Source organism: Acomys minous, assembly GCF_964271855.1.
Source record: "Acomys minous genome assembly, chromosome: 7".
Lineage (NCBI taxonomy): Eukaryota > Metazoa > Chordata > Mammalia > Rodentia > Muridae > Acomys > Acomys minous.
The window spans coordinates 43,719,919-43,738,348 of NC_140488.1; the positions used below are offsets into that span (position 1 = coordinate 43,719,919).

Genomic DNA, 18,430 nt, shown 5'->3' on the forward strand with positions numbered 1-18,430 from the left:
GTCAAATCATCATGGAGATTTCTAATTCATAGATTCTGGAATTCTAAGTGGTCAGTGCTGGTTAACAATTTTATGAGGTATATGTAGAAATGCTGGGCATTTGGTAGTCAATATCCTGCCCCTGTCAGCATGAAAAGTGTGATGATTCTTCTACAGGATCAATGATTGTTTGGTACAATATATTTTTAATAGAATGTACCAGTGATATTTATGGCATTATAGTAGGCTTTTAAAAATACATGTAAAGAATTTGGTGGGAAACATAATAATACACAGTTGAGACAGTTGGTCATTCAGAAAGTCCTCATTTGGATAGGGGAGATGTCTTAGTGGGTAAAGTTCTACTGGGAAAGCATGGGGATCTGTGATCAAACCCACAGAAACCACTTCAAAGCCTGGAGTGGTTTTATGACCTCAGTTCTGGTAGAACAGATCTTGGGGGCTAACTGGCCAGGAAGCATAGCTTAAACAGCAAGCTACAGTTTCGTTGAGAGACTGTATGAGGGGAAAAAGTGCAGAAAGACTTCCAATGTCAACTTATGGCTTCCACAACTGCTCACACGTGTGAGTTCATCCCCACACAAACATAAACCATACACTAACATACAGGAAGTAGAGCGTAGAATATCCATGTCATCCATTGCCATGCCCAATGCAACCAATATGTTAAAATTGTAGTATGGACTGGTAAGGATACTATACACAGAGATAGCAATACAATCTCATTTACCTGGAGGTCCAGGAAAGCCAGGTGGACCTTGAAGTCCAGGTAATCCTCGCTCTCCTTTTTCTCCAGGCAAACCAGGCAGCCCAATATTTCCTTTTTCTCCCATAGTCACATCAGTCCCAGGCGTAGGAATTACCTTTTTATGAAAAAAGAAATTCAGGAATCATTGAAGAAGAAGCTTGTTCTTTGAAATGTAATTAAGTAGCTACATATCTTAACAATATCACTTAAATTGAGTCTCATAAAGACTGTTAGATAGATTAAGTCACTTTCATTACTTTTACCCTCCAGCTAATTAGGAAACATGTAATATCAACAACATTATTGAGTTATTGAGCCCAAGGATTACAAAGCTAGAAGAGTTTTTTGCTATCTCTTCACATGTAACTCACAATTTTCCATTCACTCAAAGCTTCACAATTCTTTACCAAAAATACAACAATTACTGTCAACTCACACTTGGACTTGGCCTTTAAGCTTATTTCTTCAAACCATCTTAACCTACTTGTCTTAAGGACACTACTTGCCTACTTCTTACTGTATGTGATACTACTTGGGGACACCAGAGCTGAGTGTGTGGGGAGGTGTCCAGAGAGAGAACAGGAATCAGAAATCAGTGGAAAAACATCTCTGAAACATGGGAGGCTCTCAAGAGTTTATGGGGGTTACCCTAGCTGAGACTCCTAGCAGCAGGGGTTAATGAGCCTGGAGTTGCTATCTCCTGTAGCCAGATAGGGCTTCCAATGGAGGTAGACAGACAACAACTCACTCATAAAGTCTTTGACCCAAAATTTGCCCTGCCTACAGGAAGTGTAGGGAGAAAGATGGAGCAGAGACTGAGGGAATGGCAAAGCAATGACTTGCCCAACTTGAGACCCACCCCATGGGAGAAAACCAACCCCTGACACCATTAATGATATTCTGCTATCCTTGCAGACATGAGCTTAGCATAACTGTCTTCGAAGAGGCTTCATCTAGCAGCTTATGGAAACAGGTTCAGAAACACACAGCCAAACAATAGACTTGTTTGAGGTGAGAGAGTTTTGTGGATGAGTAGGAGGAAGGATTGGGGGAGGTGGAGGGGCCAAGGATACCACAAGAAGACCTACAGAGTAAACTAACTTGGGCCCGTGGAGCCTCACAGAGACTGAACCACCAACCAAAGAGCTTGCATGGGTCAGAACTAGACTCCCTACACATATGTAGCAGATGTGCAGCTTGGTCAACATAACGGTTCCCTAACAATGGGAATAAGGGCTCTCCCTGACTCTGTTACCTGCTTCTGAATCCCTTTCCCCTAGCTGGGCTGCCTTGTCTGGCCTCAGCAGGAGAGGATGAGCTTAGCCCTGCTGAGATTTGAGGTGCCAGAGTGGCTTGGTACCCCTTAGGGCCTCCCTTTCTCTGAGTAGAAGGAAAGAGAGAAATAAGGGAAGGGGAGCAGGAGGGTGGGACTGGAAAGAGAGAAGGGAGGTGGCTGGATCAGGCTGTAAAGTAATTAAATAAATAAAATGAGGGAAAAAAACAGAAAAAAATAAAAATAAAAAACCTACTTGGAGCCCTAAATTTGGTCAAACTACTTCTTTCAGTATCAGTTTTACTATTTCTTTTCCTATTCTTTTTTTTTCCTATTCTTTCTAGCAATGAATTACTACCACTCAAGTCTATCTGATTATAACCAACTCACACAATGAGCATATTTTCTTTTTTTAATTTATTTTTTATTATTAATTCATTCATTTTACATCTCAGTTGTTATCCTACCCCTTGTATCCTCCCATTCCTCCCTCCTGCTTACCCCCTACTCCCCTCCCCTATGATTGTGACTAGGGGGCACCTCCTCCCCCTGTATATCAATGAGCACATTTTCATCAGTGCCTTTCAAACAACTGTAGCACCTTCCTCGAAGCTCTTAATATGTCAGCTCACCTATCATTCTTCCTTGAAAAGGCCCTATCTCTTTCAGGAAGATTGTATTTATTATAGCCCCATCAACTGATCAAACACATCTTCTACATCTTCTCATGACTTACTTAGATTCTAAAGAATTTCACAAAAATAAATAATTTTAAGTTGATCCACCATACAAATTAATACCTACTATCAAACTATGATATTTTACCTTACCTGTAATGGATGTAAAAACATTAATCAACAAGAAGAGACTTAAGACACTTGATACCCTATGAGCATATACAGGGGGAGGAGGTCCCCCTCAGTCACAGTCATAGGGGAGGGGAGTAAGGGGAAAATGGGAGGGAGGGAGGAATGGGAGGATACAAGGGATGGGCTAACAATTGAGATGTAATATGAATACATTAATAAAATATATTAAAAATAATAAAAATTTAAAAAAAGAAGAGACTTAAAATCTTTAAGATACAAAACGGAGGTAATGCTCCCAAAGAAAAAGTGTGCTGCACTCTTCAAAGTTCCATTTTTCCTCCTGATTTGATTTTCTCATTTTCTATAGAGCTTATTTTCTGGGGTAGTGAAACTGTGATTTTGACATGAAAGTGGATAAAAATGATCTAATATCTATTAAGTATGGCCTCATTAGGTTTGGCAGAACTCTGTGTATTATTATTTGACGCTTATTAGGGTAAGAGCTAAAATGTTAAGGTGTGTAGAAGAAGTTAAACAGCACTCACCGCTGTGAATTTTGTGTACTGTGACTTCTGGAGAATTATCAAATTCCAACCAAAAACATTGCTTAAACCTCAACCGCGATTTTCTTTTTATTCTTGATACACTTGGAAATATACATGGCTTACATTCCACAATGAATGCAAATAGGATGGAAAATCTGTACTATCACCTCCCCTCAATTATTCTTTCACATAGCAATTTCCTACTTGTTATCTAGAGGCCCAGAAAGCACACACTCAGGAAGGAGAGGGGTGTGAATCAGACAATTACAAATTGAGAAACCCTATTAGGGCTAAATCCATGTTTGCCCTGAGCATTGCAGGGGAACCACCAATCCCTGCTTCCCCCGGAATTCTTCTTCTGGACCCTTTGTAAGCAGCAGTTGCACCACCTGCTGGTTGCTTAAGAAAGGGATTGACCATCATGATGCAAAACAACAATGCATAATTTTGGACCTTAATTATGAAAAAGTAACAGAGAGAGAACCATATAACAACTTTGAGGTTAACATTGCTGATTGAAAACCAGAAAACAAAACAAAACCTATAACGGCTTCTAAGCCATGAGAAGTTGGTAATGATTTGGACGTTTACATTCTGTGAGGATGGATAACGATGGAGAGTGGATAACTTATGTACAAAAACGATGATGCCAAAAATGACGATGCAATGTAAAATTTGAAAAATGAAGACTTAAGAGAAAAACTTACAAGTCCAGGAGGTCCAGGTGGGCCAATATCACCCTTTTCGCCCTGTTTAATGCAGAAGTATAACATGTAATTAGTAAAAATGACATGACAACATTGATTTTCTCAAGAAATGATTGCATTTCATAAAGAATCAGAGTAATCAGATGCAAAGTATAACACATGTTAATGAAATACTAGCCTATACCTACAAAGACCTTTAATGTTGTCTTGGATTTACTGGTTGTAATATAATCTTGACCAAAATGAACCAACCTCTCTGCCTTATTTAAAAGCCACAGACATTGGACAGGCCTCTAGCAGCAACATTCTTTATCACAAAGAAAGAATACAGTGTTGAACTATAATTCTACTGGCCAACTCTCAAGAATAGATTTATCCTTCACACTTCTGCTTCTAGGAAAGTTACTCTACATCATAAGCTCCTAATTGATTTTTTTTTTTTGAGACAGGGTTTCTCTATGTTATCTTGGCTGTCCTGGACTCGCTTTGTAGACCCAGCTTGCCTTGAAGTCACAGAGATCGGCCTGCCTCTGCCTCCCAAGTGCTGGGATTAAAGGTGTGTGCCAGGTTCACAAGTTCCTAATTGAAAAGCAAGTCCATTTAAGTATTTGATGCCTCCCTTTATCCCAATTGTCTTTTAGGCTAAACTAAAACCTGAATCTAGTTTAGAGAGAAACATTCAGTAAAATATGTGACTTCTTGATTATTCAAGTTTGCTTTAATGTTTTTTCAGTTTGGTTTTGATGCAAAGCAGTTAGAGAACAGAGGCCACGGAGGACTGAATATTTCTAAAAATAGTAACAATGTGCTTGTCACTTGTAAAATGAGTAACTAAACAAGCGACTCCAGTCAGACAGCATCAGTCCAGTGAGAAAACTACAATGAAGTAGCCCCAGAGTAACATATAATAATTGCATGCAGAATGAAAATTATTTAGAGGAGACATCCTTATTGTACAGCTCTAAGTTGTTCAAGTAAGAGAACCTCACTGTAATAGTGACCAATCCTCCTCTTAAAAGTTTCACTAATATGTGCTTGCAGCAAAGACACCAACAACCTAATGCAAATGCCATCCCATGTATTTCTCCATATACATTGTGATTTAGGGCAATGCAACAACATTTAGAGGATAGGGCATAAAAGGAAAAAATGGATAAAAGAAAAAAAAGAAAAAATTGCATGAATACAAACACTAAGTAATTATAATGTTTTCACTTATAATCCAGTATCAACAGGGGAACAGATTATGGTAATAAGAATAAAACCAGACATATAAAATGCAGAAATTCTTACCTTTTCACCATCCCTTCCTGGTTCACCAGGGTAACCAGGATCACCAGGCAAACCCTTTAAAACAGAGAATGATGAGGTCAGTAAACATGGCAAAGTAGGAAAATGCCAAATAAGCATTTCCTCCACAGAAGTAATGAGAACACAAACTAAAATAGTCCATCAATAGAATAAAAGATACAGTCCATGCAAATGTAGTTATCTTATTTTCCGCAAAGATGCCAAGAAAAAAATACACTTGAAAAAGTAAAATATCTTCAACAAATGGTTCTGGAAAGCCTGGATATCCACATTCAGAATAATGAAATTGTATTCCTGTCTCTCACATTGTACAATACTCAACTCCAAATGGACCAATGATGCTGATGTAAGATTTAACACTCTAAAACTGCTAAAGCAAAAAAAAATATTGTTTCAAACATACAAGTATAGTCAAACAGTTTTCTGAATAGGATTTCAGTAGCCAAGAAAACAAAACTAACAGCTGCTGTGGTAGTTGGAATGGCAATGTCCCCCCACAGGCTTTGGCATCTGAACACAGGTGCCTAGTCCATGGTGCTGTGTGTGGGGGCCTAGCAGATGTGGGTTACTGGAGGAAGTATGGCACTTGGGGCAGGCTGTGAGAAGTCAAGCCTGTTGGGAGTCATGCACGTAAAACACAAAATAGCTCTAGAACTCATGGAATAAGGACTACCGTTTAGCATACCCATGATGGGTGTGTCTCAGCAAGGCATAACCCTGAGAAGTGCGTGTCCTGAGAACTTCATGCTGCTATGGAGCATAGCTCTGCTTGTTACCCTTGCTGTCCTTATAATCCCCTTAATATGTGAGCTGTGTGAGTACTATAGAGGGGCTTCCAGCCCCTCACTGGTCAATATCACTGGTATAGGCAATAACAATGCTTGATCTCATTCAGGCATGGTGCTGGAGCAGATTAATGATTCAACCACCACCCTTGACAAGAGCCTAGAGATGCAGATTGCAAGCAGTGACCAGTAAGTACCCTTAGAAAGAGTTTGGGAAAATAGATTATTTAGTAAGGCTAGGCAGAGATGTTTTGCTAGTGGCTCTGATGTAGAAAATTTTAGGGAAAAAATAGATTGTTCAACAAAATTAGGTAAAGATGTTTTTGTTAGTGGCTCTGATGTAGACAGTCTTCAGGAAAACAGATTGTTTAGCAAAGTTAGGTAAAGATATTTTTGCTATTGGCCCTAATGCAGGAAATCTTAGGGAACAATTTGAAGTTCAGAAAATAGTACACCTAGGGACTTTTTGAGGTTGGTGAGCAAAGACAGTACCCAATTAGCACTAGCTGAGGTGACTCTCTCACTGAAGCTGGACTTCATGGTGACTAATTTTTATACTTATTTTTCTCTCAGCCTCCTGATACAATTTAATAGAAATTATTAATGAGTAATTGAGTACCTTTAGGATTTAAAGTAGAAATGGCTGATTCTTTTTATATAGCTTAGATTTGTGATTCTTTTAAGATCTTTATAAGATTACTTTTAAAGATAATTGACTCTTTCTTTGTAACTGCAAATTGCAGCCTGCCAGGAAAGAAAAGCTGGCTGAGAAATCACCTTGCTTGCTTATTCTATGTTAATATATAACAAGTTGCTTAGTTACAAATGTATACAGGGTTTTGGAAATAACTTGTTTTTTATGTTTGTTTCTCGCTCATAATACGCAAAATATTTGGTCATGTGAGGGTATTGAGGCACATGTTTTTCTTACATATACTCGCTGTAATCATTTGCTTAAAGAAAATAGAATGTAAACACATTGTGATTTTTTTTGTACTGCTTAAAAGATCTTGCTGAGATATATAAACCATGGAAGAAATAGTAAGTTTGTTGGAACTTGCTCTTTGGAGATTGTTCCATCCACCAGGATGTGTGTGTGTGTGTGTGTGTGTGTGTGTGTGTGTGTGTGTGTGTGTGTGTAAGAATGTGAAAAGTAAGAGAAACTCAGAAGAAGAAGCTTGCAGAAACCTACCTGCTGTAGTCTGTCTTACTTCATTATCAAGTGTAAGTGTGTGTGTGTGTGTGTGTGTGTGTGTGTGTGTGCGCGCGCGCATGGTTCTTTTCTCTCCTTTCCCTTTCTTTTTTAGATACTTGCCACCATCAGTGGAAGCCATTGCCCATAACATGCAGGTCCAGTTTGGAAGATTGCCCTGACAGAAAGTCTGCAGGCTCACCAGCCAGCCACGGGATCTATGCCCTACCTCAGTTTCACCAGTTGATGTTGAAGCTGGACTTTGATACGAACCCTTGCACCATTCCTAGCTTGTTCTCACTGCTTCCTGCTTGCAATTCAAGAAGTGATCTCTCAGCTCACTGTCCCAGCTCTCATGCCTGCTGCTTCTCTGCTAAGATAGACCATAATCCCTCTGCACCCTTAAATCCAAGCAAACCCTTCCTTTGGCAGAGAAATGGAAAAGTAACTAAAACAATCAAAATGTGGGATGTCAAGAAATTTAAAAAACGTATGAATAGCAAAGGAAACTCATTCAAGTGAAGAAGTGAGCCACAAAATGGGATACCGTCTTTGCCTGCTATACACAGTCTGACTGAGGACTGATGTTAAGAACACACAAAGAACACAAAACATTAAATATGAAGAAAAAAGGCAACCCAATTTGAAAATGGGCTACAGAAGTAAAGAGAAAGTTCTCGAAAGAAAAAACAAAACAAAACAAAACAACAACAACAACAACAACAACAACAACAAAACCCAAAAGCAAATATTTAGAGGGATGGGAGAGGTGGTTCAATGGTTAAGAGCACTTGTTACTCTTGCAGAGGACCTGTTTTATTTCCCAGAACCCACATGGTGGCTTCCAATTTTCTAGAACTCCTTCTAAACTCCTTAGGCACTAGAGACACACTGTGCACACACATACATCCAGGCAAAACACTTATACACAGCAAACAAACAAACAAACAAATAAAATGATAGATTTAAAGTAAAAGGGACATGCAAATTATAAGGAAACTCTTAATCTAGTAGTCAAGATCCTTAGCCATTAGTGGAATTCAGTTTAAAATGACTTCAGTATTCCCTCTCACCCCAGTTGAAATGACTGTCATCATAGATTTCAGTAACAGCAAATGCTGATACAGATGTTGGAAAAGGAGACCCCTTCTACACTCCTGGTAGGTATGTAAACTAGTATAGCAACTTTGGAAATTGGCCTGGAGATTTCTCAAGAAACACTAAAAACTAGCACACGATGCAGCTATATCATTCCAAGGCATATGAAACCTTACGTCTTACTACAGAGATACTCGCACACCCATGTTCATTGCAGTTCTCCTCACAGTACTTAGACAATGGAGGCACCCTAGATTCCCAACAAATGATAAATGCAAAGAAAGTGAAACTATAAAATTTTTAGAGGAATGGACTGAAATTGAAAAAAAAATTATCCTAAATAAGAAAACCTGGCCCCTAAATTGCATAATTCACATCTTCTTTCTCGTGTGGTGATCATCTTCAATTCATTATTATGGCATATCTCAGGTGGAGTAGCTGTGCAAACCAGGAAACAAGGAAAGAAATGGGAGCAAGGAGAGGTTACCTTAAAAGATGAAGAGGATGATAATAGACCTTAAGTAAAAAGAAGTAAAGAAGGGGGTACTGTGTGTGCAAAGGTTTAGGACAGAATGGCGGATGAGAGTGGAGAAGTAAGGGTGTGAGTAGGGGAACACTTAACAAGGATAAAGGGAATCCAAAGAAATCACATAGGAAGCAGGGTATTTCCATTGGTGATATAACAGCTTGACCATTGTGAGGTGTAACCGATTATCCCCTGAGGGGATTCAAGACCCACTTGAGGTAGGTGGGAAGAAAGAGAACACAATACCTGGTAATATGAGCCTGGCTAACGACCTAGGTCTGAAGAGGAAATAGGTCCACGCAGAGTGTGTTTCTGATGGTTACCTTAGCAGACATATGAGCAAATGCCTTCTAAATACCTCTGTTTGCACACATAGACACAAGTGCTCCCCAGCCTTAGTCAGAGAAGCCCTCCTCGTAATGAACAGTGGTGTATGCAGACACTCATAGCTGCCCAAGATTCAGAATATAAATGACAGATATGGGCCCAGCCACAAACCAGTCACTTAATTATATCATCCCCTCTAAGGTTCAAGGAACATTGTGTATGAGTGAGCAGAAAGTGTGTAAGAGCCCAAGGATAGGGGGGAAGGGTCACTAAATGTCCTTCTCTTAATTCTACTTCTGTCATCATGAACTCATATCAGCTGCAGCTGTCTGCACTGCGACTACACAAGACCAGACATAACAAGAATCTGGTGGCACTCAGAGGAAGGACAGCAGGCTACCAAGGAGAGACTTGATACCCTATGAGCATATACAGGGGGAGGAAGTCCCCCTCAGGAACAGTCATAGGGGAGGGGAATAAGGGGAAAATGGGAGAGAGGGAAGAATGGGAGGATACAAGGGATAGGATAACCATTGAGATGTAACAAGAATAAATAAATAAAATAAAATTTTAAAAAAAGAATATGTCAGGGAAGAAGGGCCTCATGGGGCCCCATCCTCTGTGTCTGAACTATTATTAACTTTGAATAGATTCTGCAAGGGGAAGAATCACCATCTTTAGTTATATGGTCTCCACTCCTGAGCCCATCAGGCTCCAATTGATGGCTCCACATTCATTCTTACCAACAGCCTGGGTTAATCTTTCTGGGCCATAAGACAAAATGAATAGACATGAACATGAAAGAGAGATTTGTGTGGAGGCAGGGAAGTGGGAGATGAGAGTGCTCAAACAGTATGAAAGATGTACATATATAAACTGGTAAACAACAACAACAACAATAAATGCTGTGACAGCTAATCTCTGCCTCTGCCATCATGCCTTCCCTAATTACTGCACGTCTTCCTCACAGTGGTGAACTGTGTCCTTCTGTAGCCAAATAAACTCTGTCTCTCTTAAGATGCTTTGGTCAGTGTTTGTCATTACAGCAACTGGAAAAGAATCTAAGACAATAATTAAAGCGTACCTCATCACATCTGCTTTAAAACTCGAGAAATTTCAATTTTATATTTAAGATAGTGATCATCATTTCCATTCATTTAAACTATTTCCAAACTCCATACTGTGTGCCCTCTGCCATTTTACAACCACCTACAAATAGTGCAAATATTACCAATGGGTTTTGTTAAAGGAAAGGACCAGAGCTACTCACTGGGATTCCCGGTTGGCCAGTCTCTCCATCTTTGCCAGGTTTACCCTGTAGGATACAAAGCAGTGATGGAGCAAGAAAAAAATTGTTAGTTTGAAAGTAGGAAATGAATAAATAGACCTCTCAAGTGATTTTTTTAGGCTTTTGGAAACCAGGTTTCTCCATAGAGCCCTGGCTGTTCTGAAAGTTGCTCTGTAGACCAGGCCAGTCTTGAACTCATAGAGATCATCCTGCCTCTGCCTCCTGAGTGCTGGGATTAAAGGCATGAACCACTACTGCCCAGCTAAATAGACTTTTGAAATGACAGTTATTATTGTAAGTCATATATGGAGTGATATTTGCAGGCAATACAACTAGGGTTATGAAAGAAATATTGCACATGTGCATATTTAGGATTTCTGTAAACACTACTAGTGGTCATAACACTTACTCTTTTGCCTGGTTCTCCTGGCTCACCCTTTTCACCTTTCACACCACCTGGAGGACCCTGCACACAAACGGTAGGTTCACATTGGTTCAGGAGATATAATGTATCAATACCAGTTCACATTTAATGATGCTAAACATTTTTATAATACTTACGGGAAGACCAGGTATCCCTGGAGGTCCAGGAGGCCCTCTATCACCAGGATCTCCCTATGCAGATATGAGGGAAATTGAAGCACATTAATGCTAGAATATGCATCTCACTCTCCTAGGGATGGTCGTAAACATGATTTAGAGTATGAATTTTAGGTTCATCTAGTATAAATAGCAGAATGATACCCTGATAAAGTTATTTTTAAAAATTTAATTATTCAAAGTCCTTGCTATTGAAAGAAACCTTCATTTAAGAGTAGACATCTATATATAGTACATTTAACAGAAAACAAGATTTCTTTAGTTTTAAATTTTCCATAAAATTTTTAAAAGTTTATTAAAGGAGTTGTAATTGACAAAAATTGACCACATTAAGAATGCACAATGTGGTATTTCAATATACCTACACAGTGTGAAGTGATTACCATCATCAAGATCATTAACATGTCTATAATAAAATCTTTACCAAATTCCCCTCCCTGAGGGCTTACCTGATCTCCTTTCTGAAATTCTATATCAATTGGTCTTTTCTGTTCACTGATCTGCCCAGGTGGACCAGGTGGGCCCTGAAGACCTTGTTCACCCTATTTACACAACAAAAATTACAGTGATATGTAATATTTACTACAAGTAATAATATTATAAATAAACTATAGCCACTGTAAGAAACAGAGGAAGGAAAAAGATAATACAAATGAATATGAAAGGAGAAACATGAAGGCTGAATAACCAATATTTATTTTACTCACCTTTTCACCTTTGGGTCCCTGGAAATTTAAGCCCATGTTCCCCTGAAGAGAAAAATTTGACTTTAATGTTTCAATAATAATAATAATAATAATAATAATAATAATAATAATAATAATAATAAAAAACAACTAATCCACACAAAATAAATGATGTAAAGAGAAGGAACATTACCTTTGGTCCTGGTGGGCCTGGTGGGCCAGGAGGGCCCTTAGAAGACACAGAAAGAAAAAAGAACACATCATAGTGAGATGTTTCTTTAAAATTATTTGGTATGATAAAATGTGACAACTGAGACGGACCTTCAAACTATTTTTAAGACTGGCGATATAGCTCAGTGATAAAGTAGCTATGTACTAAAGTGAGGTACCAAAACTTCCGACTTCTTCCTCCTGTTTGTATTTTGTCAGAGGCACACACAGCTCGACTGATCAAAACAACCTAGGCAAACGTAGAAATTACTGGTGATGGGAATGAGAACTGACAGGGGCAGAAAGTTAAGACTGATATATGAGAGGGGTAGGGAGCACATGTGCCAAACCCAACAAAATTAACTTCAATAAACATACTGTTTTTAAACATAATTATGGAAAACAATGAAGTGGATTTTTTAGAAGCACATGCCCAATTTTAAGCAAGTCTTGTATGCAGTTGGGTTTATGTTTCTGAAATTTTTCTCAATATATGAAAATTTAAATAGTCATTTCTTGGTTCGTCTCCATAACTATTTATAAGACACTATATATGAAGACACTTCATACTTTGGCTGCAGGATACAGAGAAACCAATCTCAAACACACTAGGAATCTTTCTCCCTAGTGGTCAGATTTCATAGTGGCAGAAGGTGCTACATAGAATGCTGGAAGAGAATACATATATAATGATCTTACCTAGTGCTGGGTCCTGCATAGTGCAATACCTGTCGGCCAGACAAGACATGGCCACTGGAGCAATAGTGGCATGACTGTTCTTGGGTAACTGGTCATTCTTATTGGACTGGAGGACCACTTAACTGGATGGAACGTCAAACCACCGATTGCAAAACCTGAAGCTGGATAGGTCTTAGACCCAGTGATGGTACCTTATTGTTATTTTACTAAATGGTCATGCTATTGACATGCCTCTTAAATATTTATTTTTATACTAATAGACTTGGGTTGTTTTTAACCCTGATTTGAAATCCTCCTTTTTTTATTAGAGAGTAGTCAGTGGGAGACACACATAACTAGTTAAAGTGCTGAGAATAAGAGACTGAGTGCTCAGCCTTAAATTTGGCATCTATATCAATGCCCTCTCCCAAGGCTCAGGAAACATTGAGGAAGAGAAAGTAGAAAGATTATAAGTTCTGGAAGATGATGAGTGCTGTAAAATGTTGCCTTTTTAGACATGACATGTCTATTGCACTTTTGAACTCTCAGAAACTGGGGTTACCTACACAAGATATTTACAAGGTCATGAGAGCAAAATTCTTAGCATAGATGGGGTAGATGACCTCCAGGCCTCTCTTCTCACTGGGGAGCTATGAGCAGCTGGCATTTGCTAGGAAAGGGGGAAATCACCCCTTCTTGAGGATGTGACCACTGATAGGATTCCCATGCTCCATTAGATGGCTCCATACACATGTACATGTGGGCAGCAATAACTGGACTTAATGAGTTCCTTTTTAAAAACATGAAGTTGGAAGAGGATGTGTTTACAGACATGGGGAGAATTAGAGGGGAGACATGAGGGATAAACAAAAGACCATATTTTGTTGTGTATATTTATGAGACGGTCAAGAATAAAGACATTTTAAAAGAAAAGTTAAATCGATATTTGCCTGCCTATGTATAACGGTTTCAATATGAGCATGTTCTGTTTATTTACATATCATACCACAGTGTCATTTCTAAGACTTTGCTTCCTCTGTTGAATAAGAGTTAATTGAAGAAATGCTCAAATGTATGAGGTGAATCCATTAATTAGTTTACACGGGTTAAAGAAATTCAGGGTTTAATAAGACCTAGACAACAGCAATATTGTAACAGTAGAATTATGAAAAAGTGTCATGGCCCAGAGTTCTCCGCTTTGCGGGATGTTTACAATGAATTCAAACTGCACGGGGGGGGGGTAGTTTAAGTCTTTACTGGGGAGTTTTAGTAGGCTCTTCTGGAATGTAGCATACAGTATTTCCTCTATTTAAGAGTAAGAGCCAATTGTCACAAACAAAAGTGCATATCCATACAGGTTTAATCAAAATTGTCACATAAATACATAGTATATTACACAGACAGGCATGTAAAAAATTACTGTGACAGGAATACAATTTTATTGCCTTTTTAAGGCGATGGCAGCAAAGGCCTAACCCCAATCATGACTAGAATGAAATCTACTATCACAGTAGGATTTATTATCTTTTTTTTTAAACACACTGGCAAGCATTCTACCATTGAGCTACATGTCCAGCTCCCCTTTTCAGGTATTTACTTCTATGTTTGTCTTTTTTTCACCTGTATAAAAACATAGGGGCTTTGCTTCCTTAGAATACACTCTTCGACATAACAGAATCACCATTAAATAACAAAATTACAACCATGAATATTGAAGTTAAGTTAACTTTCAACTTATACAATCAGTACTGATATCTGTGAGTCAGAAAGCAAAGAAGAAAGAAACTTACCATTAAGCCTGGTGGTCCTGGAGGACCACTTGGCCCTGATATACCCTTGGGACCAGGTGGACCCTGTTATAAAGGGAGTAAAGAAAAGGATAAAAAAAAAAACTTTTAAATGCAACCCTTTACCTTATCTTATAAAGAAATAAATGTATGCAATGTAAATTATTTTCCTAAATTTACATCCCTGAAATATTATCAGAACTTAAAAAGTATGCAAATAGGTTAAGCATCTTAGTGTTTTAGTTCTTAAATATTCTGTTGGGTTTGAGAGTGTTCATGGGTGTTCATTTTACATTGTATCAGCATATATTCTGCGTGTACTGTTATATTTTTATTTTAAATATTCATAATAAATTCCATGAACAATCAAGGACAGATTGAAGGAACTTAAGAGAGTGTGACTGGTAATGCCAGATAAAGAATAAAAAATGAGCAAATGAAAAAATCTCCAACATAGTTGCTTGGCAATGAAATAGCAAAAGCTCCTGATTTGTATTTTTGGTAAAGGGATTGATTCTCATAAACTATAATGGACTTCCTCATCTATAAATACTCAAAAGCCATTACTGTCTCTCTGTGCATTATATATAAAACTAACACAATCTTTTTGTAAGATTACATTTGATGTTTACCATGCATAAATTGCATTCCGTCAGCCTTCCAAAGTATGCTCAGATGTCATGTATAATTGATACTGTTACAAATGGCATTTTTAATATCTTAAGAAAGATCAATGATTTTTATTTATAAGAAGAACATTTACAGTGAACTCTACTGCTGCATATAACATAAGAAGTTTGTGGAAAGTTATTTTTGAAACAAACCTCTGATGTTGCATACACAAACATCCAAAGATACTGGATATATAGATAAAAGAATGCAAACGTAGCTTGTTAAAACTTTCCTTCTCCCATATTGTTGTCATTTTAGAATAGAAGGAGTACATTGATGTCTTAAAATCTTCAGATGAGGGGCTGAAGATATGGCTCAGCATTTAAGAGCACTGGCTTTTCTTCCAAAGGACCTGGGTTCCAAGCCCAGCACTCATATGGCAGTTCACAACTGTCTGTAACTCCAGTTGCAGGGGATTTGAAATCCTCACACAGCCATACATGGAGGCAGATCACCAGTGTAAATTAAGAAAAACAAAAAACAAAATAGCAGCACAGCAAGCTGTGACTTAAAAAGAAAAGACTTCAGATGATAATTTGTATAACTAAAACAGAAAGTATTGATGATTCAAGACTTGCATGATCTTCTGATTTAATCACATAGTAAAGAAAAAAATCCCTGCATGCTTACTTGTATTCCAGGAGGACCTGGGTATCCTTGATCACCCTTTGGTCCTGGTAGTGATGACATGATTATACTACCTGGTTCCCCCTAAAAAAAACCCAACAGTATAAGTTATAATCATTATTATTCATGAAAATCAGCAAGAACATAAATAGTAGTCTGAGAGTTCATTTTAGTACCAAAATACAGTGAAAGATTAAGCACACCAGTAATTTCATTAAAAATTACCTTTGAAAAGTAAATTAAGAAGTAACCATGGTCTACAAAATTACAACAGATTTATTAGGAGTTTGTGGCACTTTTAGTTATTTGTTAATTAATAATATGTAGTAGATATAAAATATTTCTGGAGAATTGTGTTAGGCACTGGGAACTTAGTAATAAAGAAGTAGACTCTTTTATCATGAGGCTAAAAGCATAATGAAGAAACATAAACCATAGCAACTAAACAAGATGGTAGTATGTTCTGTCTCAGTCTGTAAAGTAAAACAAAATGGCATGGTGAGTGATAAATAAGTAATACAGATAGTTAACTAGGTATTCATAAGAGAAACATAAAAAGAATATGTAGGTCTCAGCCGGAAAGATAAGTGTAATTTTCCATAAGTAATTAAAAGCTGTGCTGGCTCTGTGGTAGAGGTGCTTATCTAGCATGAAGTCTGCTATGAAAAATAACAGCAATTCTAAGTTGTAAAGTGAGCTAAATTCAGAGCAATGGTACTGGTTATCAAAGAGAAAAACGGTTTCAGATATGGTTGCTGCTACACCAATGACCAGTATGAGAAGATACGCCCATAGGTAGAGTAGTGGCATTAATGTTATGGGGGTATCCAACTGCTCTCTGGTTGGTTTTAATGCCCACTCCCCAAGAGGAAACTCTTTCCTGGTACTGTAAGTCTGGCCAAGAACCCATTGCTGGAAAGCTCATTGGCCCCAGGAAGTATATCTAGTACTTTAATTTTGCTCAATTGACATAGTATCAAACTGCCCTCTAAATTCATATCTCTCTACCCATTAGATCTTACCAACTTAACTCACAGATTTCATGAGAGAAGTCTGTGTGTGTGTGTGTGTGTGTGTGTGTGTGTGTGTGTGTGTGTGTGGTGGACAATGGCTAATGCAGGAACTCACAACCAATCAAAGTACAGGGAATAAGTGTCAGTTGAATGCTCAATCATAATAGGCACATTTGTATCACACTCTTCTTCCCAAGACTTAAGGAACCTCGTGGAACAGGGGGCAGGAAAATTATAAATGCCAGAGGTCAAGAAGGACCAGGGCAAAACAGTGTCTTCTGGACATAATGGAATTTACAGTAGCTGTTTTTGTCTGCATAAGAACTGCACAAGATAAATCCAGTCATCACTGCAGCATTGAGGGAGGTGAGTCTGATGAAATCTCACCCCCTAGATGAGAAGCTATTGACAGCAGATGGCATCAGGGTGAGGTGGAGTCAGTTTTCTTTAAGGGTGTGGCTTCTGGCAGGGTGATCATGTTTCAGTGGATGGACTTACACCAGCGAGAATATGGATAGCCCAAACAAAATTCAAGGAGATATGAGTAGGAGAGGGCATGGAGTGTGGGAGGGTAGCAGTGGGCCTGGAAGAGTGGGGGCTAAATATAATCAAAATATGTTGAATGTATGTATTTTTAAGATGTAATAAAAACATAATTTTAAAATCTTATACTGTATAGTGACACAAACTTCATATATATGGGAATTCGATGGATTGTGCAGGGTTATTTGAGGGTTGATTTCTAACATGTTAATGTGAGCATCTGGGAGATATTTGAGCAGAGATTTTAAGAAGGCTCTTGAACACATAAATCTTGGAGTCAGAAAAAAAATCTGATTTGAAGTTATAAACATAGATGGCCAGTAACTACATAGTCACTAAATGAATAAATACCTTGGACATTATTAATGTGTCCAGGCATAGAGGAGAAGGAAGAGTCTGGCTTGTGCCCTAATGATTGCTGGACAGAACAGAATGAGTTTGGACTGAAGAATGCAGAACTGTCAGGTGCAGAAAGAAAAACAAAAACCCTAAGAGGTTAGAGTGTTACAGAAGCCAGAGATAAAGAACTCATCTAGAGAGAACCACTAGTCAGTCCCATGAAGATACAAAGTCTGAAGGTGTCAGGAGAGATTCGAGCAACACACACATACATTTTTCAAGAATGTCAGTATATAAAAGTACACACTAGTATATACAGGGGGAAGAGGTCCCCCTCAGTCACAGTCATGAGGGAAGGGAGTAAAGGGAAAATGGGAGGGAGGAAGGAATGGGAGGATACAAGGGATGGGATAACAATTGAGATGTAATATGAATAAATTAATAAAATATATTTAAAAAATAAACATACACAGCATACTCCTTAAGTACACGCTCCATGCACAGAGGCATAACTTCTATATGCCTCCACGTGGAGACAGTTTGTAGTTACTATCCTACCGCAGTTGTAGGCTTTCTACCTATTCTGTTCAAACAGTTGACCTTCTCAGCCTGAGATGCTTACCTTCATACCTGGGATCCCTGGAGGTCCCTATTATTAAAAAGAAA

General features: G+C 38.3%; 1 protein-coding gene across 1 annotated transcript in view; it reads right to left on the reverse strand.

The window, feature by feature from the left end:
• Positions 1–18,430, reverse strand: part of COL4A5 (collagen type IV alpha 5 chain) — a 187,789-nt gene that overhangs the window by 83,958 nt on the left and 85,401 nt on the right. The window contains exons 8-19 of the mRNA XM_084790971.1: positions 18,387–18,413; positions 15,873–15,953; positions 14,574–14,636; positions 12,089–12,124; positions 11,917–11,958; positions 11,659–11,751; positions 11,171–11,224; positions 11,019–11,075; positions 10,592–10,636; positions 5,376–5,429; positions 4,083–4,124; positions 731–863 (exon numbers count right to left, since the gene is read on the reverse strand). Coding sequence (XP_084647097.1) covers positions 731–863; positions 4,083–4,124; positions 5,376–5,429; positions 10,592–10,636; positions 11,019–11,075; positions 11,171–11,224; positions 11,659–11,751; positions 11,917–11,958; positions 12,089–12,124; positions 14,574–14,636; positions 15,873–15,953; positions 18,387–18,413 — 727 coding nt within the window. The remainder of the gene's footprint in view (positions 1–730; positions 864–4,082; positions 4,125–5,375; positions 5,430–10,591; positions 10,637–11,018; positions 11,076–11,170; positions 11,225–11,658; positions 11,752–11,916; positions 11,959–12,088; positions 12,125–14,573; positions 14,637–15,872; positions 15,954–18,386; positions 18,414–18,430) is intronic.